At 35.5% G+C, this 24,704-nt stretch overlaps 1 protein-coding gene across 1 annotated transcript in view; it reads left to right on the forward strand.

Annotated features, from left to right (window-relative positions):
• The window catches only part of ERC2 (ELKS/RAB6-interacting/CAST family member 2), a 469,458-nt gene that overhangs the window by 360,818 nt on the left and 83,936 nt on the right, over positions 1 to 24,704 (forward strand). Inside the window, exon 15 of the mRNA XM_075052729.1 lies at positions 16,659 to 16,806. Coding sequence (XP_074908830.1) covers positions 16,659 to 16,806 — 148 coding nt within the window. The remainder of the gene's footprint in view (positions 1 to 16,658; positions 16,807 to 24,704) is intronic.

The raw sequence follows: 24,704 nt of genomic DNA on the forward strand, positions 1-24,704 counted from the left end.
ATATTTTCACATGTACTGTATGTTAAAATATGTTTTCACATGTATTTGTATGTTAAAAACAGAGTTTGAGTAGAAGATAAGTAAAAATTGATCCGTGAGGTCGTAAATGTTGTAAATGCTACTTGTTCTTTTGGTAGCTAACATACATCTGCTTCTCTCCTCTCCTGTAGCAGCTGAGGTTTCACTGCTGGAATAAATTATTTTAAGGTGATTAGTGTTAGATCCATCTTTAGAAAATGAAGGTCACAGCTTTTTGACTCGAAAATTTTATCAACATCTTTAACAAATCACCAGTGAGGTGCAGTAGTCATTGTCAGTAATCATTTCTCTGCTGACTTGGAAAAAGTCATAGCTGCTGAGACTCTATTCTGTTACTTGAAAAACTAAGGCCTTTCTCAACAATACAAACATATGCTTGGGTCCTTTGAGGAATTTAAGCTGTTTCCTGAAAGGAGGTGGGGGCACAGCTGGGGTTCTATCCATCTCTCGACTTGGAGAATTGGTCATTTTTAGGTACAGTGTTCAACTTTGGGAACTGTTTTCAGCTGATATTGATGGTGCTCTGATTCATTCAGTTGACTGTACCATGACTACCTGATGTTTAGTTACCAGAAAAATGACATAAACCTAATGGTGAGGCACTGCATAAAATAAACTGCACAGATAAACTCTGCCAGGTAGGTTTTAGGTTTGTCCATCAATTGTCTGTGTATCAGCTGGCTGGAACTGGAGATGCTGGGGTGCATGGGGCAGAGGTTTCATGCTAGCCAGTTTCCTGGCTTAGTGACAATGCTGGCACAACTGCCGGATGCAGAAGAGCTGTTGGTGCTGAGGTTAAGTGGAAGTGGCAGTAGTACTCGCTAAGAAGGCAGGTGGCAAGAGCCCAAGCTTGTGAATGGGAAGAATGTCAAGGTGGATCACTCAATGGGACGTTACTCCTTAAGAGATTTTCAGCTGCAAAATGGTTGGCAACTAGTGACGTAGATTATGTTCGGATGGAAAGACTTCAAAAATTACTATTCATTCAGCATTCCAGGTCCAACAAAATTCACTGGCTAACAGCATAGGATTTGATTATAACCAGTAAAAGTTATTCCACCTGTTGAAAAAATGGAGGCAATATCTACTAGCAGTTCCTCCTTTTATTATAATGTGCATGTGTCTTATATATACTGTATTGATTGCAGAGTAGAACAAATAATTTTCTCTATTATATGAATGGCTGAGACAGTGACTTCTTAGAAAACATAAAAAATTATTTATTTTGGAGGTATTGTCAACATATGTGAAATTATGTTCCCATACACTACACTGATTTACTTTTCACTTAGGTAGACAGCACTGTTATGTTAAGTTCCTTGTTCTTCAGCTCTCTTGCTTCAAGCTACTCTGCTTGCTGTAAAGAACTGAATATGTCAGCCTTTATAAACATCATATGCACTCCGTTCCTCCCAAACAATTGTAGCTGTTAGTAATTGTTCATTACAAAGTAACTTCCACTAATGTTCAGAAGCATGGAAGTAATTTGGGGAGAAATATACTTTGTTCTTTTGTACTTAAATAATGTGACTCTCTGCCTTAAGGATAAGCTTAAGTCAATCTTTACTATGGAATCATGAGCAGTATTCACATAGTATAGTTTTAAAATGAGCAGAACAGCCAAATCAATTATGTCTTTGCCATGTTTTTAATACTTGAATGTAGTTTTTAATGTTTTAAATATTGTATTTATTAGATTCTCACATAGTGTTTCCTACTTTCAAAAATACATCAGTTCTTTATTAACCAAAGCATTGGTTTCTATTGTTAAAACAAAGGTTTTTGTAATGAATACAATATTAGCCTATATATCTTTCTCTTTTTTGGAAGAATTAAGGTAGACATAGATAAACTTTCCTAGCACCTGATACTGACCTGAATTTTTGATTTTGTTTAGTCTTCTATTCCAGAAAGGATAACATTGCATTCTCTCTTTCAGCATCTTTTGGGCAAGTTTGTGCGTTATTTTCTTATTTGGGGAAATATTGTTCTAGCCAGCTAACATGGTTCTCGTATGCGTTAAAATAATTTCTGGAATACTGCAAATCTTTGTTGTATTTTGAGAGTGTGCATTTTCTTTGTCTTGGACAGTGCGTTCAACAGCATAGCTACCTGCAGAGTTGAGTTGTACTAATTTACTAGTTCCCTTTCTGCAACAGGAAAAAAATCCTATACCTACTTTTGTATCTAGACTTGGATTTGGTTAGTTCTGACTTCTTTGAGCTGCTGAGGTGCTATTATTTCCTACACCTGTACAGAACCTCTGCTCATTGCAGAAAATAACAGCTGTCATTTTATTTCTCATCGCAATGGCACTTCTATTAGCATTCCTCCTTCTAGTGGCAGCTCATCTTAAAATGGATCGTATTATTTGTATGAGTCAGAAGGCCACCCGGATAGCAATTTAAGAGAGCATTTTCCATAGCAACTACTTCTTAGGCTCTTTCTGTCACGATTCTTTCCAGATGTGCTGTTGATTCAGGTAATGTTTAAAATCCTGCTTAGAAACATCTTATTTTTCTGTTGTCTTGGACTCTAGAGCTCATCCAAGGTTATATAAGTGTACAATTTTGTACATAGTTTAAAAAAAATAATCAAATCAACCATGGATATGCAGAGGCCTCAGAAAATGTCCTCTATTTGATTCTAAGCAAACTTTTTTTGTTTGAATTGGCTGGTTATTATTTTTCCAAAAAACATTATTGATTTTTTTTATACTTACAGTCTGTGCCTTAGGTTTTGGAAGCAATTTATAGTTTTTAATTGTACCATAGCCACTGTAGATATTTAACAATCTTTATTAATTTAAATGTTCTTGCAAACATAACCTCTTGTAGGACTGTCCCTGGGGAAACCTGATTGTATGAATTTACTATCTGAACTGTCTGAGTACTTTCCAGTTTTCAGTGTTGAAACCTGCATTGCTTTTGTTTTTGTGTTTTGGGTTTTTTTTAACTCAAGTTTAAATTCGGTGGGATAAAGTTTGTCATCACTGTTGAATGTCAGATTTGGAAAAGCAAATTGAAAGTATAAATGGTTTGCATTCTACACGATGCTTCTATGCTGTGCTTTTATTTTTCCACTGTAACATTCTTTTAAACTATCAAATTTATTCCTGTATTAAAATTCAAGTGTAGTATAATATCTTCAGATCCTCCTTGCCAAAAAGCGTCATCCGTCCTGATCTAAGCATCAGGGTTTCCAATAATAATCCCTTTTGATTTTGATTCTTTCAGTCCCTTCTGCTTGTGTTTCTTTAATTGAATAATTTATCCTCTTTTGTGGCTCTTGTAATGTCTAGTACAGGTTAAGTAGCTTGGCTGCCAAATAGTAAGCCTTCTGTAGTTTTTGTTGACTTCTTAAAGAGTTCTTAAATTTTAGTAAGACTATAAACATCACTTTACCCAGTGTTCTGCAATAGATCTGTATATTTTTCTAAGATACAGCCATCAAAAGTTTGCAAAATAACATCTAGATAGCATTTTGAAGTTGTATTTTTGAAAGTATTTTGATTTTTTTTATTATTGATGGCTTTTCAGGTTACTTCTCTATGTTTTTGAAAGACCTACCTTAAAAATAGACTATGCACACTGTGCTCAATATATTTTGTTTCTAACAGAAAAGTCATTTGTATCCTCCCAATTAACAAGATGCAGTGAGGAGGGGAACTCTCAGGCCTTGCAAATCTTGTAGATACAATGAGATGGGAGGGAAACATTGCTAATTCCTGTAGTTTTCCATAAGATAAAAGTAGAAAGCGGAGAAAAATGCTGCATTCTTCATTAGGAAGAAAAGATTTGAAAATATATACAAGACCACTATACGCAGTCCTGTTACTCTGCTGTCACTTTGAAGATTACAGCAGTGCATTCGTTGCCAAAATATATGTGTCTTACTGATGAATAAACTCAGCTGTGTGCCATCTGGATGAATCTCAGATCCTATGGTTGATGGAGACATGACTGAATGACTACACACATGTCTAAAAGTCTAATGTCTTGTGACAGGGCCACAGCTTGGTCATAGTTTTGACGTGGATCTATTTTTTTTTTGCCCCTAAGCATTCCTCAGAGGTGACTGAAAGACTAGAAATGTCTCATCAGAAATTAAAAGATCTATATATAACTCCCCCCCCTGCAGACATGCCCCTTTTTCCAGCTAACTCAGTGACTTTTGAATGGCAGCAAACTCTCTCCAGTTCCCACTGGTTCCTCAGAAGTACTGTCTGTCCCTTGCCACCCCTGCTTGTAATCTGGGTATCTGTGCAAGCTGCTGGCCCCCCGCTCCCTGCTGTGACATCTTTCTGTGTCCCATGTTGCAGGCTTGGTAGCTTCTTCAGAAAAGGTCTTAATATCTTCTTTCCCCAAAAAGATTCACCTCAGTCAGTTATTTTTAACATATACTTGAGAATACTCAACTGGAACAGATACCTTCTGACATACACCTAGCTGATATTTACAGAAGGGAGTGATCTAACTATGGAAAGAGCTAATAGTTAAAACATTGACAAGGAAGGAGAAGCCATTTGGCTTACCTACCCAACAAATAGTATGTCCCATATAGTTTTTATTTCTAGTTCACTGATATTAAATTTTAAAAAGTATCATCAAACAACTTTCAGTAATTAATGTAGTCCTATGGATTAAGTAACTTTATTATCCATTTTTGCAGTAAAATTTGAACTAACTCGATCTTAGCTCAAAAGCAGACTCCTTCTTTGCCCTTTGTAGAAGTGCTTCAGTTTTAGAAGTTTTCCTGAAGGCTGTCAGAAATATTATTCAAATCAATAGAGAACTTCATTTTTTAGTTCCGTTAGTCTAGTATGATATGTAAAAAGCTAATTGCTCATCAAGACTAAACATGCTGCAATTTGTTGTGGAACCATCTTAAAATATCCAACTACTGTTATTTCTATTGTGATGACTCCTTATTGCCATTCAGACATCCGTCTTGCTGGACACTATACCCTCTCTCTGATACAGTTCAGTGATATACCTTATGCCTCTTTCATCTGCTTTGAGAAAGTCAGTATGAACTGTCTTCACTATGAGTCAATGTGTATTATCTTAGAGCTCGAAGAATGTACATATGCCTTTTTTTAAAATGCTTCCTTAGTCTGAAACAAATTTTGAAACAGTTAACCCACCAAAGAAGATCAATGAGCAAACTTCTTCATGCAAAGTTGAATCATATGATGGTCTTCATGCTCCTGGCAATGCTTGTGAATAGCTCCATTAGCAGGGAAGTCATATAATTAAACAACATCATGTGGTATCCTATCTCTTTCATTCCCAATCTTTTAAGATACTAATTAGAGAAATATTTGTGTGCTGTTGTCTAATTCCCTCTCTCCTTCCGTATAAAATATCTTATGCCTGCTCTAGGCTTTCATTTTCTTTACTGATACTTTTCTATCTTATAGTTATTATTTTCATATGCTGTATTTTGGGCAAGCAATATTTTATTAAAAATTAAGGTGGTTTTTTCACTGAGAAAAATGATGGAGGCAGGGTTTGAATAAATGTTCTCTGACAAAATGCCTTTAGACACTTAGGTCTTTAGACATCCCACACTGAAAGGAATGGTGGGCTGTTAGTTTCAGAATAAATATCTTAATTATCTTCTTTACTCAGGTACTTAACTACTTTTTTTTTTTTTTTTAATGTTAACGCCAATAATTAGTGGTGTTAGTAGTTGGTTTTCTGTGGCTTGATCATAAATGCATATCCAGTGGTTCCCAGTATAATGAAATCCTCAGAAATTATATGTCCGGAGCAGTATGTTTAAGTTTATTCTGTACCTAGCAATACCCTATCAACTAGGCAAATTTAACAAAATATTGTAGTTTTAGAAAATAAAAAATGTTGAGTTGTAATAATTTGTAGAATTTCCTGTATCTATCATCTTAAGCTATGTATAGTGTAGCAATAAGTAATGGATGTCGCATGTTAATAGTGGTAGTGATGATTCTGACTTCGCAAATCTAAATTAGAACAATTAAAATATTAAAACTGTCAGCCTATTTGGGTGTGTGTGCGCGCGCACAAAATTCTAAGGAGTTTCTTAGTTTAAGGCTAACACACAGAATTGTACTCTGACATATATTTGCGGCTAGTGGAAATCATATGACACTGGTTTACCTAATCTCTGTCTGACACCCTATTTAGTAAGTGAGCATTTAAACTATGCCCTCAGATCAGTCATGAAATATGAATTATGCACTACCAAGAGAGTACATCATACATATTCAGGCAATTTTCTTTCTTGAAATTGCCTTCTAATATACTGTTAAACACAAGGCATAAATTCTAATACATATTCATATTGATTTCTAGTTTTTTCGAAATGGACCTAATTATTCCCTCTGTGATATACTTTAAAGTTCAATATGATCTACATTGGATTTTATGAGTTTCGTTGCATATGTTATTCAAAGGGCAACTGCTTATAACTTTATGGAAATTAGAGGGAGGGCCTTAAGTTACTTCTTTCAAAATCAGACCAATCTTTTTCTTAAATTTCCAATGGAAAGGAAGGAAATAGATTTCAGTATCTTTTTATTTGTGTTATCTGTTTGCCAAAAGGATAGTTTTGTTGATCAGGATTTATTAACAGTTGAAAGAAAGCCCCATTCATTCTTTAGCATAACCATCTACTTTGTAACAAATGGCCATTTGGAATATCTTGTCAATTCAAACTTAAGAACAGAATACAATTGTAAAAAGTTTATGTCTTTTTAATATTTGCCTCTGCATCTCAGTTTTATCTCTTTGACTCAAAAATTTTGAATTATCTGCAAATTAATTAAAACAATAGTAACTCAATAGTAACTTTTTTCCAAGCTTAAACATTTATTTGGCAGTTCAAAAACGTTACCAAGAACTGTATTCTAGAGATCAAACCATTCATCCTGCAAAGTACTTTTATCTTTGTCTTCCATAAACACAAAAAGCAGTGTTGAAGGATGAGGAGGCTGACAATGACAGATTACCTATAGTTTTGTTTTCCTGTTTAACTTAGGTGGACCCTGTGCACTGCTATGTTCTGCTGTAACACAATCCCATGCATTCAGATGCCATTGTTCTTGTTCTCAGCAGTTCCCATTTCTGCATTGCATTGTGGTATGGCATAAAACAGGCAGAGGTATTTTAACCAAGTGTTGGTTGCATTCCTATGGAGAATCATACAAAGCTCAATGAACAATAGGAGTCAATTCTAGTGAAAAGCTGCAAAACTCAGAAATAATTGTCATCTAACTTCTTCAGCTGTGCTTTCCAGCACCGTGAGTTCTTTTTTTTCCTCTGCATTTCTCTCACAGTCTGAAGCTGGTTATATCTACTCATGTGTGAGCAATGCTGCCCATTTGAATGAAATGGTAATGCAGTGGTTATTGAAGCATGAGCTATGAAACTATGATGTAATTGCTTTCACAGATGAATACGTCTTTTCTGCGGGGGTCTGTTTTACTTATCTGTCATTTCTGAAACATAAATCATCAAGACATCAGAAGTGCAGTGTTATAGGGCTTGAAAAAGTTCAGAGTATTCAAAGGACAGTTGAGTGTCTACTTCTTGAAAATTAGCCCCAAAAGATGGGCATGAACTTCCTTCTTCGCCTTTTAAAATTTCTCTCTGAACTTGTACCTTCATACTGGATGATTTTTGTTTGCTTAACAAAAGACCTATATGCCCATTCCCAATTGCTCTTAAGGAGGAAAAGAAAAGGAATAATTTAAAATTGCCAATCTGAAGACAATACAGTTACTCTTACAGGGGGATGAAAGGAGAGGTGTGGTTATGGGAATAATGAAACATAGGGAAGAAGCACTGAACTGTGGCTCTGGGGAGGTAAACTGGAGGAAAAGGATAAATGGACAAGAAAGCTGCTTTTTCAAGAAACTCCTCCCTGATTATTGAGAATCAGGTCCTCTCTTTTTCTTCTTTCCATTTACTCTGAAATTTCAGATTAGGGACAGCTGCTTCCTCCTATTTCTCCTGGATGGTTGGACTCGATCTTGAAGGTCTTTTCCAACCTAAATGATTCTGTGATTCTATGATTCTAGCCTAATGAAAATATACATATAATACAGGTGTAATATAGAGACTGTTGCCTGTCTCTCACAGTGTAAGCTTTGATATCTCCTGATCATACCTGCTTCCAGCAGAAGGCTTATCAGATGGTAAATTCAAGATTTGATACTCAGATAATATGAGGAAAAGCCCTTGACGTGTTGGATTGGTGGACTGGGGTGTGTAAGAGCAGGGCCCCCCGTCTTTCCTGTCCCATAGTTAATGAAGCAGTCCTCTCTGCTTCTTGGTGTATTTGGGCTGCGGAGCATCAGTACTTCTCTGTGCTTGCTGTAAGGGCACCAGGCCAACCTGAAGTGCTATTTCATGCTGGTTTTTCTGCTGAAAGTATTTCAAAAGGGATTGTTCTTTGAAAACAGTGCAAAACAATTGTTCATTTAAAAGAAATAAGCTATAAATCTGCTTTTGTAAAGCATATTTAGTCATGTAATTGGAGAGAAATTTTCTGTCAGCCTCAGACGTACAATTTTAGGATAATTGGCTAAAATCAATAGTGACTGAATTTACATGTCTGTGTCACGCAACTAGCTTACAACTCTTGTTGAATATACAGAATTTAAATTTCATGCTTGTGATCAGTATGTCTTGTTTTTAACAAAAAAGCTTTAAAATACCAATAATATTCTGAAGTTTATTTTCTAAGATGCATGCACATCCATAATGGATTAACAGCATGTTTTAACAAACCATTTATTTGCTTTAGGAGTGACAGAGAGAAGCTGTTTCAAACAGGATCTCTCATCACCGTCTATCTCTAGTCACCTCCTACTGAACTTAAGGTTGAATACTGGGGGTCATGAGGGAAAGAAAACAATAATTAAAGGGAAAAAGTTGATTGAGCTGGTTTTTTTCTCCTTCAGTACGATTAACATATAAGAAGCTGGCTGAGTACTCTACTGTATGTCATTAGTTCAAACGTTTCTGACTTGATTTAACTTTAATGGTGACTTTTTAAGTTGCATTTCTGTATTTTGTGGAGAGCAGCTAAAGTAGTAAAGGCAGTAAAAGTTCTTGTTAGAAGATCTTGTTTCTATAAATCTTAATCTTGGAATTCTGTTAGATTACAATTGGACTGTTTCTAAGAACTCACCCCACCTCCCCAAAAGTTGTCGTGAGTTCTTTTATTAAAGCTCAGAAAATTATTCTTAGACTAACAGTGGTGGGGAGTAAAGCAGGAGTGTTTACAGAGTTCACTTCTAAATTGACTGTGATAAGTGGCAATGCAATGTATTATGATTAGAGGTTTCTGGGAGACTCTTTAAGAAGGTTAACTGCAAGGCAGCTCTCAAAAGAAAGCATTTATCTTAGTGGTCATCCTTCAGTGTTTTATACTACTGAGATTTTTTTGTGGGTGGTTAGAACCATTTTTTGTGTTTTATTAGCTGTATCTTGAATACCTCCTACAAGCTGAATGACAGTTTAGGGTTATTAAATCTGTTCTTAGTACGTTTTTTTATCCATAGTTAATCTTGACTAAATATATGATAGTGAAAAACCCTTTTTTCTCAGTTGCTGCCCATATTTGTTAAAGAAATTATTCCATTTGACATTTGTTTAGGCTGCAGTTTGATAAAATACTGTATACAATATACTTTTTCAGTTTGGCATTCAACAGAGTCTTTCATGGATTTATTTCTTCTTGCATTATCTTATCTTCCCTTCTAGTATGCTAAGGCTTCCTTTTCATATTAAGTATTTTTTTCACTCCATGACAGACACTTTCACAAATGCATACTCTATGTCTGTATTGCTAGAGATCTGTAAGATTGTGGTTTTCAGGTGTTAGGTTACATTTATAGTTGAGTTGCTTTGGTATCATCTGCTTTCTCTAATCCTATGTATGGTATATTGCTTTAATGCAAATTGTTCTTTAAGATTACTTCCAGAGACTTTACTAAAAGATTTATATGATTTTATACTTTTTGTTTGTCTAAAAGCCATGTCTGTTATCAGATTAATAGTTGATAGGTCCCCCAAGGAAAGGCATCTCTGTATTTCACTATCACTGAGCAATGGTCTATGCAGTATAAAGTCATTCTCATCTGTAATTGCTGTCATGGAAATTTTCACAGAAAATTGTATTGTTCTTTCTTACTATAGATGTAGAAACTTAAATGTAAAAGGTCTTTTCTTCCAGTCATAGGAAGGCTAGCAAGCTATTATGGAAGCAGATAAAACATGACATTAACTCCAAGGACTACTGTCTTAAATGAGACAGAGTAAATCAGCTTTAAAACATGGAATCATTGAATAATTGGGTTGCTGGTCAGGTCATGTCTTGGGGCAAGATCAACTATACCCAGGTCATTTCTAGCAGACATTTGCCTAAACTGTTCAAAAAGACTTCCACTGGCAGTGGCCGTCTTTCCCCAGCAATTCTTCCAGTACTCAATTGCTATTCATACTTACCTGCCATTATCATTAGACCTTGGCTAGATATTAGGAGGAAAAACCTGCAACTTTTTCTCCCGCAATTCACACACATTACTACTTGTTTTGTGTGCCATGGGTATGGAAAAAAATGTTCTATTTCAATGTGACATAGCATTTTATGTTTTCACTATCATGTTGCCGCTCGTAGACTATTTATTGTCATTTTTTCCAATGTTTTCTCGTCAGTCATTTCTCTGACTGCTTTTGTTGCTCTCCCCTGAACAGTCTCCATATTTTTCATGGAGACTCATATCCAGATTGGATTCAGTATTTCAGCCAAGATCTTCCTGAAGTCACGCAGATAAAAAGAATCACTTCTGTCTTGCAATCTATTTCTGTTTATACTTCACAGTATAATGTTGGCCTTATTCACAACAGATCTTTAATATGGAGTTCTTCCTGAGTTTTCTAAACAGCTTCTTTGGTTTGTCAAGGCATTTTTATTCCTGTTTTCATGGCACTTAAAGATCCTCCCAGTCTCAAGTCTCATTGAAATGTAATAAATAGATTTTCTAGTCCATCATCCATGTAGTTAATGAAAACATTAAATAGAGTGGAATCCTGAATAGTTTTGGGTGCAATACCACTTGCGTAAATAAATTCCCGGCCATTAGAAAGGGATGGTTCCTTTCATCTTTTCTGTTGTATTTTAGTATGAAGTGACATTAAATATACTGAGATATTTATGCAAGTTTGTTGGTACTTCTCACTGGAATCATTAGTATCTTAAATCCTGATCTTGCAGCTGCAAGTGTGCCCATAAAGAGACTGTTACGTTCACTGTCTTTGTATTAAGGAGACTAGCTTGAGGTAATAGGTTGCTGTGGAGTAGAATGCAGTCAGGCTTTGCTGGGGAGGAGAAGTTTCATTTAATGAGTTTTGCTTTTCCAGGGAAAAGTTCTCCCTCTCTTCCTTGTAATGAACAACCATATTATAGTGGAGGATATATAGATTGGGAATCCTAGGAATTACTTTGTGTATGTCAAAGCAAAATGTACAGAATAATTACCAATACAGAGCAAATGCTGTTAAATTTAACATGTATTTTATTAATCTGAGAGTTTACCTAATTTTACCACGTACAGTTAGAGTGATTTTTCTTGGTGTTAAAAGTACTACCCTGTTATTTGTGTAACAGATTAGTTTGCCAAAAAAGAGAGGAAAAACTACTAAAAGCAAAAAGGATTACTCTTTATAAATATTACTGTTAAAGAATGTCATTTAATTCAGTGCTCTAATAAATTATTTTAAAATGTCTTTTATTACCATCATTTATTAAACAATAAGGAGACATTTTGGCTGCAAATAGTGATAACATCTCTATAGAACTGTGTTTGGATAGTTATTTTTTTCCTGACACAGTAGATAATTAGGAATTATAAATTACGCTTACACTCTTAAGCATGTTAGCTGGAGAGTATATCAGACTGTATGTTATTCTTGGTGCCAGTTCAGGTCTTGATTTTCAAAAATTCTTGCACAGAAATGCATGATGAGTTTCAGTTTCTAGCAGCAAAGCGGAAGTGTATTACTCACCTGAGAGATTTAGACAAAGACCTTGCCACCTGTTTACATTCTTGAATGAAGTTTACTTCATGTTTGTAAGAGAGAGAGTAATTTTTGTCAGCTGTTTTGCTAGCATCTTAGCCTTGTTCCTAGTGGTGAGATAACCTCACTTCAAATGTTTCCTGCAAAAATGGTGATAGTAATTTTTTAGCAGGGTGACTGCATAGCTAAAATAAATTGCTCCTGTTCATCAGATTTGGTTCCTCCATAGGAGACTTGAAGTATGTTGACAGGGTTGCACAGCAACTTTCACAGATGTGGGTAAACTAGTGTGTGATATGTAATAAAAGATATATGATAATGTAGAGCTACAGGCTGCTTCATAAATGCTTGGCTCTCTTCATTTACAATGCCTCACCAGCATGGGCAAGGTATTTTTCAACCTCTATCTCCCAGGGACTTAGTGGAGGAACTGTAACTCTAGTAGTATACTAGGCCATGCAGAAGTAAAGGAGGCCGCTTCGTCTTATTTAGATGCCCTGTCACAATCTGCATCTTTATTTTGTGCTCTCTAAAATAATAATAAAAACTGTTGAGTCTCTCTGTCTTCCCTCTGTATCGAAGTAGTTAATTAATAAGGATGTAAGCAATCAACATGTATCATTTGGTAGAATATACAGTCCTGCTCTGCCGAACTCTTGTTAACCCGGGTGCCTGGTTAAAAGCCACTGGATTAAGTATTTGAGGTTATTACTGTTCAGATTATCCATGATAATAGACACAGATAATATGCCGACATACTCCAGGAGTATGTCTGTGCAGACAGGTGCAGACAGATGCAGGCTTGCTCTGCCCACACTCTGAGCAGGCTGTTTGTGAGCCAGTTCCTGTCTGGAAACCATCAGCGTGTTGGTGGCACTACGCCCAAGCTGAAACACCTTGTCTCTTAGATAGATGAGACTTTACAGCTTCTCAACTGAAGCTGACTCACATTCAGGCAGCTTTAAGAGTACTGGCAGTGTGAATTTGCATTCAGCTGTCTGTCTATGTAGACGTATTATTCTGCATTACTGTGGAAGGAGTTCAATAGAAATCCCCATCCTTGTATTCTTGTGCAGTCGTCTCTCAACATTCGTAGGTTTAAGGCCTCGCAACTACACTTACATTTACTATGAAGATAAGAATTAAAAAATACGTTCACAAAAATTTGGGGGGGGCAATACAAATTTGTGTATGTGCTGTGGGTTTGATGCAAATCTTAGAGCATCTCAGTGGAGCACTTATGGAGTCATATGACAGCAGCTATTTCACATGACTATGAACCACTATTTCCTGGAAGTGTTTGGTATGAATCATTATTTCCTGGAATTAAGTGTTTGGTTACTTATTTTCCCAAGATAGGACAAGTGCTGTACTGAATGGAATTGTCCCGTGAGCCACAAGACAATAGAGAAAAAAGATTTTGTTAGCTTTCCCTTGCAAAAACGTTCTCATAACTTCTGGTTGGCTTTCATAATCCCTCAACACCACCAGCTGAGAAAAAGCATGCTAGGGTCTGCAGAACCTTCTGGTTGGGGCTTGCAGAATCCAGAGTGCAGATTTTTTCAAAGCATGTTGACTGGCTCTCCTCTCCCGTGGAAGGTTTTAACTCATCTGCCACTTTAAAGTGGGGCTAGAGAGTGTTGCACAGTTGAACAGTTAGGACCACAAGAATGTGTGATCTTTTTGGCTGGCAATACAAAAAAGATGGATGCGAGCGAATCCCATTATCAGATGTTAAATGATACCAAATAATTCAGTAGTTCTGACTCTTCTTCCTCACTAGTCAGGTTTGTGTTTTCACTGCCAATTCTGAGGCAGTGAAATAATCTAAATTTTGGAGGAGAAGTAAAATTTCAGTATAGCTTCATGTAGTTTTCAAGTCAATTTAAAACCTTTTTTCTGTTTGTTGCTTTTTACAGCTATAATATGTGTTACACATAATGAAATAACATTATATATCATTAGAAACCTCATAGATGACAAGTATTTACCACGAAATTTGCTATTAGATGAGCAGACATTGTATTGGGTCTGGCTGGGATGGAGGTAATTTACGTAACTTAAAAATTAATCTAAATATATTTACAAACCTTGGAATTTCTGAGATGTAGATTTCTTTACCTATTTTCATTCTGAGTGTGTTGGGTTTGTGATGGTTATGTCAATCTTTATCTTCACATATTAAATATCTTTAGACTGATAATTATGGTATAAATAGATCTATATTTTGCTGTTTACCAGAGGCACCTACTTTACAGCAATGATCACCATGAATTAAAGGTTAGGATTTAATCCCACTGGTGTTAATTGCAGAGAGGGCAAATCTTTGTCCTACGTATCCTGAAAACCAGAGGAACATTGCAAAACCTTTTTATTAATAATGTTCAAAACAGCAACAAAATTGTTGCTTGATGCAAGTTAAAAATTGGAAAATGTTCCATGATGCAAACCACTGGAACATTGCCAAAACTTCTGACTAACCTTTCTTTGTAATTTTAATACAGTCTGCTATCAGATAACTGTAGAGGGACTAACCTAATCTTATTTAATTTAGAAGAAGAGTATTTTATGTAATAACGCAATATGCTGTTTCTTTGGCTTTAAAGTCACAGACTACCTGTTGCTGACACTTTCTGTCAGAAAGCTTATGTTATCACCCCTGGAAAGAAAGCCCATCATCTAGGGTTAGGACACATTTCTAAAACAGAAGAGTATAGACTTGTATGTAAAAGGTACTGTGGAGAAAAAGCTGAAATTGTGTTACATTTTGATTTCTGTTTGAGCCAGATGCTCAGAAGAGGTCATATTTAGATTTTATATGGTGCATAAATTCTCTGCTTTCTGCAAGGTGAGAGGAATTGTTAAACACAGTAGCAAATCAGCTCTCTTCTATTTCAGTGTTTTAAAAATTTAAGATTTTAATGAAAATGTTATGGAATTGATATTGTATTGAGCACATAACATGAAAACACTGGCAGTCTTCTGCAAATTACTATGCAGCAAGTTTTATGCATTATTATAAGGTTTATAGAAAACAATATACCTATATCACATTTCACATTAGCATTATGGATCTGTGACCCTCTGATATTTTTTTTAAAGTACCTGTTATTTAAAATAATTAATAGCTTTCATTTAAATTAAGACTGTTGGAGACTTATGGCATCCTCTTTTAAACATCATTTAACTGTGATTGAAATGAAGAAGACAGAATAATAAATGAGATTATTTAAGTGTATGAATAAAATGCAACTGTTTATCTAAAATTGATCCATGTCTTATAACTTTGAGAGTAAAATAAATGGGTTGTTTTTCTTTGACTCCATCAGAAATATTGTCCTATAAATATTTACATTAATGCATTAGGAACTTTGAAATAAAAGTGAAATAGCTTTCTTGACATTTTTGCTGGCAAGCAAAGGACTATGAGAATTCCAAACTTCTAGCTCACCTTGACTGTATGAAGTTCATGAGCCGTATTCTTACATTTATTAGCAGTTGGAGCCTAAGGTTAATTTACGACTCATTTATCCATGTTTATTTTTTAATGATTGATCTTATATAGTTCTGGAAAAAGGCATAGGCCATAACATATTCTGTTCTAAAAGCTATTAAGTATTATATGCTTTTTCTTGGCTGATAAGTCATAGTCTGTCATTGAATGCATTGCAGAAGATTAATATATTTCTTTTGTTTAGGAAAATAAGGGACAGACTATGGCCTTGCCAACGTGAGCATTTTAGAGTATAAGAAATAATAAGATACTGCAAGATCTGTGCTTCCAACTGCATGTTGTAAAAATTACCTTTGTCATATGTCCTCACAAACTATTTACGATGTGCCCCTGCTAGCTTCTATGTAATTCTATATGTTTCTGAGTGCTGTAAGGTTCTGTTTGCTTATGGAGATTGAGGGGTCAGCATTCCAGAGGAAAAGATTCTTCGTGAACAATTAGATCAAGGAACCTCTGTTCTAAATGTTATATTTTACTTCTAGAATTACAGTTTTGTGGTGACACAATGAATAATAACAAATTCATAGGAAAACGTTTAAGTAAATGTGAGGAAGATGTCCAGAGATTTCTGTACTGAGGTCTCTAGGGTACCAAATTAACAGGATAATATAAAAATATGTTTTATTTGTATCACTTTGCTTTTTATTATTCAGTCTGTTTGATTTGAATAATTCACAACAGATTTATGTAAGATATTCCAGAATTCGGGAAAGTGAATTTAAAAAAATAAATACTAAAGATTTTTAAAAGCAAGAGATTTTACAGAAATATTGTTAGCTATCATATTGTAGTAAAATAGACTGAGATAAATGTTTTATGGGATAGTTAAATAATGAAAAATCTATAAAGAGAACTTTTTTGGCTAATCAGTTTATTTCATGATTAGATTAGACTTGACAATGTTTGCTATTTAAAGAGTGTTCAGAAGGTAGTTGATTGTTCTCCTAGTGGTTAAAAGAAACATCTCATGTAGTATGATGTAGTAGTATATGTTCTGTTTTAATGATAATAGAACAATTTTTATTTTATTTTATCAGACAGGAAGCTTTGCTTGCTGCAATTAGTGAAAAAGATGCAAACATTGCCTTGCTTGAACTGTCTGCTTCAAAGAAAAAGAAGACTCAAGAGGAAGTAATGGCTCTTAAACGAGAGAAGGACAGATTAGTACATCAGTTAAAACAGCAGGTGGGGAGACATTCATTTTCATACTTTCAGGGCAACAGAAAATTGGCATTATTTTCATTTGTGCTATTTTAGTCTAACCTCATATTGAAAGTCTTCAAGCCAGGTCTGACATGTGACAGTAGTTATGAAAGGTAGGACGTGTTCAATGTAAGTGTTTATTGCTTCTCTATGGTTGTTAAATATTTAGCTGCACATTTGCTTGACTCATACTATATGCAGCCAATGCACTTTCTGTTTTCCCTCCTCTTATTGCTTCCAACCTTCTTCATTATATGAGACAGAGAAGAGCAGATGCTCTTTGCCATAAAGCAAGATCTATCCATTCTGTTAACTCTAACCTTCTTCTGTTCAGTTAGTTGCTTATCTGTTGTAAAATAATTTTGTTTTCAGAAGGTTTCGGGCTTTCTGAAAGGTTACCTGGAAATCGGGATTATCCTTAAAATAAATTCTCTAGTGACTAAAAATCACCCTGTCTTCAACACCGTAAGTCATTCAAGGTTTTAATAAAAGTGTAGTTATGAACTGTAGAAATAGATTTTATCACAAGCAACTTTAATTTATGTTCTGCTTTATTAATGAGGAAAATAACCATACTAGACACAGTACACATGTACCAGGCACAGCACATATGTCTCTTCTCTGTCTAATTAAAATGTTTAAAGCTCTGCATACTGTGCAGTGGCTACTCCCCCTGATTTTTCAAAGGTAATAGTGATAGCCAGAAGAGGTACTGTAGGCAAGAGGACAAAGGATGTTCAGATAGCCTAGGTAGTAAAGACCTGTGCTGTGTGTCCTGTATGTTGTTAAACACCTTTCTTTCCTTCTTCAGAATAGGTGAAAAAGATGATAAAGACATTTTCAGACCATGTCTGAAGGCATTGTATCTGATGTTTTCCTTTGTGTGACATTAGTGAATTCTGTGATTGTTGCTTGAGGGGAATACCATTGGCAAAATCATCCTGGTCTCCTTAGCCTGTCAAAGTAATCACTCTGCTGTCAGGCAGCGTGCCCCTTTACAAATGAGCATCCCATGTTAATAATGTTTAGGACATACTGCATAGTCAGTGTTATGATTCATTATTCTGAATCACGCATTACATACTGTAGAACTCCATGCACTCAATAACAGAAAATTAAGGAAAGCCTTTGCTGCTATGCTAAATTCCCAGTAGCTCTGACCTCATTTATCTAATCATTATAGCTTTTTCCCACAGGTCTATAAAAATAGGAAACAGCCCCTGAGCATGAACTTACCATCCACTCATGATCCTGACTTCATTACAGACGTTCCAGCCAAGTACCTGTGTTCCAGCCATGATGCATTCATGTCTCAGGTCAGTCAGCTGGCCAGGAGACATCCAAATTTTATATGTTAGATAGGCAGACATGCTTTATGCTTTTTATTACTTCATCCCACTGTGCTGCATCAGAGCAGATGATGTTATGTTCCAAATAATTTTAGGGATTTTTTTGTTTGTTTTCTTTGAAAAAGAGAAGGCAGTTATTTTCTCTTTTGGATATCTTCTTTTTTCACCTTTATCTTTCTTTACTGAAGAGTGATTGAATACATCACTTTGCCATGTTCCATGATACCTGTCACGGATATTTTTAAAATGTTCATCAGAGACTTGGGCAAACTGCGTGGTTTTGGTTGTTTTTGTTTTTGGTTTTGTTTGGTTTTGTACCTTTAAGCTGTTGCTGAAAATTGTTCAAAACATTCATAACTTTCTTCAGACAGAGTGAAGGAACAGCAGAAGAGGATTGCTAGAGAGGCATTGTTTTGGATAACTTCAATTAGAATTGTAACCAAATACTTCAAATACCTCCATTATTTATAGTGATAAAGATCTTCAGTAAAGCTATTTAACTAGATTAAATTGATGCCAAAATAATCTCCCTGTTATCTCAGACACCACAAAAAAAAGAGACACCAGGAACAGGAATGTGGTTTAACTAGGTCACCACTTTATTACACTTAAGAATTATCTGATAATAGAGGTTGTAGAGATCATTCATACTTCTTTAATCCCTTTGGGGAGAACCACTGTCAGCCCCCAAAGCTTTCACATGTGCACCCAACACAAAGGCTTGTTAGTGCTTCCTTGCTATGACTGCGCTGGGCCCGAGGGGGAAGTGACGGATTCCACACAGTGTGATATATCCACCCTGTTCCTCAGTTTCTTTGAGAGATGCAGTCTCCCAGTCTTTTTCTGATTCACTGGAACTTCAGTGAACGATCAGCTGCAGCATCAAATTTTTTCTTATGGCCTTATTTGTCCCATCCCCCATTTCCACAGCTGTTATACTGCTGAAAGAAAGAAGAAACATAAAGCCCAACTTCTCCAGCCTAATGTGATCATGAAAGGAGAGACATTTTTAAATATTAGAAGATGACTCACTGGATAAAAGGCCCCCAAGTCCACTCCTGTTCTGTATTATAGAGGAATTTTTGCTCTGACAGGCAAAATAACATGGTGAGCAGTGATAAAAATCTATATTCCCTTCATGTATATCCACAATAGCAAATGGATTTTTGATGCATCTACCTACTCAATCAAGCAGGAAGCCTTCTGTTCATGGCTACAAGAGGCTGAGAACTTACCAAGGCAGCAGGGCAAAGGATGAGAAAAGCAGACCTTTCATGTTGCTCATCACAAAGGTTCTCTGCCTTTCAGTTAGCGATGGGAAAGCTAGGCGGCATATGAAGCACTGTGGCTGAAAATCTTATTAGCAGAGCAGCAGTAAGAGTAGGCTTTCCCTGTTCCACAAAGAGGCATCAGCTGGTAAATGTGTTGCAAACTCCTCCTTTCTGCTTCAGCATCTGCAATTCAGACATTTATTCTCATATATTTATATCCTAGAGGAAGTCCCGTTCTTGATTTGCACATCAAATAATGCACCTCCTGAACATAAAATATCTGATATATCTGTTCTGGGTTGCTAGAAAATTGCTACTATTACAGGTGCATCAATTTTAGGAGATTTCTTCATTAAATGTAAAACTATTTTCTACTGTGTTTCCGAAGACAGTTGTTTTACCCCACTTATTTTTTCTGTCTTCCTTTTACGATTCCTGTGCCACTTCTGATGTTCTCCAAATTTTGCTGAGAAGTGTTCTTTTCAGAACCAGACTTTCATTTCACCATTGTGTTAGACCTGCAAAACAGAAGGGCAGTTGTTGCAGTGTAAAGTAGCAGTTAATACGGATTATGTCTTAAATCATGTAGCCAAGCTATTGGGAAATAATTTGTAATTATTTTAGAGTGCTAACTGGAGCTAGAAATTTGCTTGAACATTATTTCACCTTGCCTGGAAATCTACAAGCACTGTTGTAGATGTCAGCAATGCTCATATAGAAACAACATCCTACAGTTTCTTTAGATAATCTTGTTATATTTTCCTCATTATACTGCAGACTTCATGTGGTGATGCTGCAATTGAGCTTCTAATTGCATCTGCTCTCCTTATGTCCTCCATGTCTCCCAAGAACATCTTGTTTTTCAAAGACTTGTCATTTTAGTAAAGAAGCAATAATTTGAAATTAGCCTTCAGTGAGGATCAGTTTTACCATTTGAAATAGAAAATATTATTTCAATCAAGTTTTATTTTGTGATCTTTATAGACAGGTGAATGACTTTGGCCTAAATAAGCTGTTGTGAAACTTCAACCCTTGTGCTGCATCATCATATATCTACAGTTTAGTTTGCTTCTTGCTTTTGTTTGCAGTTTGGGGAGTTTCTCTCTCAGAAACTCTCTGAGTCTCTGTTTCTGCTGCTGTCTCTTTCAGTGGCATCCTAGACTTTGTCATGTAGTTGATAAACTCCAATTCCCTATTTCTAGCAATTTCAAATCATGCTGTATTATGGATCATTGCAATGGATAATACTTTAAAAAGCACAGTGTTATACTCCAAGGCTAGGATGCTGGTTTGCTATTGCTGTTGAAGTGATGGCTTCAGTGTCCAAGGTAGATCACCGTAGCTTGGAAAGTCCTCTGCTGATATGAAAAAGTAAGTACGACAGCTTTTTTTGAGAGACCTACAAAGGCTGTTTCTTGAGAGAGAGAGAGGAGTGGTATGTATGTGAACTCATCAGAATCCAAGATTTCCGATTGTATACATGAAATGCCTAGGAATATCCTCCTTGAGGCATAAGAAGGGAAGTCACTATCTTTGGAAAATCTTGTTGATGAAAGTAAAGTTCCTAGTGTCAGAATTTTTTTTCATACAAAAAATATGAATACTCCTCCTTAACGTTTCCATGTGCAGAAGAGAGCCAGCTACTGCTCTTTCACCTAACTCTGATGAGGCCAGTGAGGGTCGCAATTTAAGGGAAGGGGTTGTGGAGTTTTAATGGATATACTTCGTAACATTTATAGGTGCTCACCTAGTTGGAATATCAAAATGTTTGCAAATTCATCTACTGCTACTCAGAATGCTGTACAAGAGCAGTGGTGGCTCCCACCATGTGAGGCCATCATAGGCATCAAAAGCCTGCTTCATATTTAAAAAGGTAGGGCACAATATGTAGTAGATGTCTTAAAGGTTCAGGAGGTCAATTCTATTAAACTCAGTGGAGTAACCCAAAGTATTGAGGTTACTCATAGAATTTTATTGTTATTGGATTAAGGCCAGAAAAACAGATTCTATCGCTGTGCTGTAATGTATCGCAGACTTGCACTGAGATTGAATTGCCTAAATGCAAATGTAGCTGCTTTCACCACAGACTTACACTGTGAAAAACTTCTCTAATCACTCTGGTAGACTTCTGAAGCATCCTGGTGTATTTTTCAACTGGAAGCTTCTTGGCTTTCCAAAAGCTTCCTTAAGGTTGCTTCAGAAGAATGTTAATATTGTGCCACAGGCAATGAGCATGAAAAATTCCATGAGAGGAGAACAAGTACCAAGAGCTTTTCAGTATCTAGGAGTAACAGGCTATTGTCTGAATAGGCACCATTCTGGCAAAGATAAAACAAATACAATGTACTGCCTGCTTAGGCATGAATATTCATCTTAGTGTATCCATGTCATAAACTTGATGTTATTTTATATCTTTTATTTTTTAATATGGTTTGTCTTACAACAGTGAAATCAGTTAAAACTCAGTTTGGACACAAAGTATCTACTTACCAAATGCATGCCCCACCCCACCCAACTCAAAAAGGCCTCTGCGTCCTTTTCTTTTTAATTGATCAATTATTATTATAGTCATAAAGTATCAATGTTTTCCACATTGACAAATGTACTGATTTCCATTGCTCAACAGTGCCTGCAGACTGACAAAGGACATCCCAACAGTAATCTGAACTAAAATAGAATTAAACCAGAAATAAGATGTGTTTAAAAAAGTCTCAATTGCAAATTTCAGGGTTTTTTTTCTCTTTCTAAATACTTCATGACTTAAATAATGCTCCTAGCACCAAATATGCATTTGAATGCCTTTCTCCAATTTTTCTATTCTAATTTTTCTGGCCTTTGGGAATGTCAAACAGATTGTAAACTACCAAGACATTGATTTTGAAGTAATTTGTCACAATTCTTCACAATGAAAAAGAAGCATCTTAAAGAAATGAAATATATCGCCTTTGTAAGGGAATGAGAACATACGTGATTTATTTTAAATATGAAGCTACAGATGTACATATATTAAAGACGAAAATATTATTTATGTGAATGAGTTGAGCAGTCTTTTTATGGATTGTGACTGTGTGAGTTTAAGTAAAACTGTTATTTCTAAGCTGGAAGAAAAGCATTCATTTTATCTCATGTGCTGGCTTACATTTACAGGTTTTTTCACATTATATTTTGATAACCTAGGAAAATTATTTGTATCACAACGTATCCAAATGTAAAATTAGTTGTAATAATACTGACCTCTATGTTGCAAACACCTTCCCATAAGAAATGAGTGTATTGTAATGATTTAAATACAATTTAGCAGCTGCAATCTCTCAGTTAAATATTTATTGTTTAGTCGTTTAAATAAATGGGAAGCATAGTAATGCACTCCCAGCAAAACCGAATCACTGGAATTGTTTTGATTCATACACCAAATGCTGTATTTTGAGAGGCATAGAACTTTGTAGTAGGCTTAAAAAACCTTTTAGAAATACAGTATTAGACAAAATCACCACAAGGGCTTGGCTGAGTGATTATGTAATATTTATAATCACCCTGGCCAAGATTCCTTTTGAGAATTCTGAGACAGCTATTTTTAGAGAAATTTGCACAGTGATGCAATCCTTCATGAAATAATTAGCTTAAAGTCCATTTTTAGAACATCTCAAGAGATTTTGGTAAGAGCAGAAGACACTGCTATGTTACTGATTCATTCTGAACTTGGATACTGCAAGAAAATTTCCCAGTTGCCTCTTTTCACTTTGGGGATATAGAGCCAAAAATGTAAGTGGAGTTGGCCAAAATGCAAGGTCTTCTAACTCCTTGAGAGCATTTTATTTTTCTTCTCAAAACATGAAATTAGAAACCTTTCCAGTGTTTTCAAGACTGCAGGTGTACAGAATACTCTGGCCAGAGGCAAAGCTGGTGTTTGGCAGTCTTCTCTAGTCTATTAGTTTGCTACTCTATATTTCATCACATGAACATATTGCTAATGAAACAAAAAGGGTGAGAAACAATCAAGGCATTTTAAAAATCCGTGTAACCACAGTTTCTCAGCAAATTAACCACTAGCAATATTTTCTCATGCATGCAATACACAGAAGTATTTCTTGCTAATTAACATCCAAGTGTTTCAAAGAAATCTTTCAGCAGCAAAGGAGTAAAATGGAATTGAAGGCAGTGTGTTGCTTTACATACACTGTTCTAGTTACGTACATCAGAAATAGTGCTAATGTGATATTATGGTGCTGATATCAAGCACTCAAGAATAACAAAATACCCCAAGTTATATTTTTTACTGTTAGATTAATTCAGCTGTATTGCATTGTGTATTTTGTGATATTGAAAGTGTTTATATTACTGTATAAGAAAAATAATAGAAGTTGTGATTGTGATTATTCTGGCAGCCCAAAACATTATTCTGCAACACTGTGCATTACTTAATTGCATTTAAGCCCTCTAATGTTTAACAAGTGTGGGAACAAAAAAGTCTTGCAGTGCTTTCTTATGGTGTCTGTAGACCTTATCATCTGTAGACCTTGTGATCAGTAGCACTGTCCTGGTATTGTGTTGGTTCCTAATCACTATTGCTTCTGTTTCTGATGCTGTCAAACTAAGTTAATGTTTCTGATTTCCTTGAATTTCACAGGTGGCAATATTATAGGAGCACAAAATACTACATTATTATTATTATTATTATTATTATTATTATTATTATTATTATTAACAACATAGATCTGCTTCAGAGAGAGGTTTATTGTACTGTTGAGTCTAAATGTTACTGCACAGTAAATAGAATCGATGTTATGAAGCCATTCACATGGGTACTGCGGACATGTTTGACCATTGTGCTATTTCTTTCCTCTTCTGTTTATACCGTTTACTATCACTCATAATATTGGTCTTAATCAAGCTTTAAGCACCTAACTTTGAGCAAAGGAGTAGTCTGAGACCCTTAAGTTTTAAGAGTTTTATTTTTTTACAGTTATGCTACACAAGCTCGTTGTTTTATTTTGGGCAGGTAAGAATAGATGTTCAAATAACTTCATATGTTGAACTCTCATATGAGGAAAATCAATCTGGTTATTTTTTCCTTAAAAATTCTCAGGCAATTTAGCAAAATAGCTATTAATCTCTGATTTTAAATGTGTCAGTTCAGACTCCATTGATATCAATACAAGCAGCCCATGCATTCAGTGACCTTAAATTTTTTTTACTATCTTAAAAATCCTTGTAGTTTATACTTTTCTATTAATTAGAAATATCCTAAGGCAACATTTCT

This window comes from Buteo buteo, chromosome 21 (genome assembly GCF_964188355.1).
Source record: "Buteo buteo chromosome 21, bButBut1.hap1.1, whole genome shotgun sequence".
NCBI lineage: Eukaryota > Metazoa > Chordata > Aves > Accipitriformes > Accipitridae > Buteo > Buteo buteo.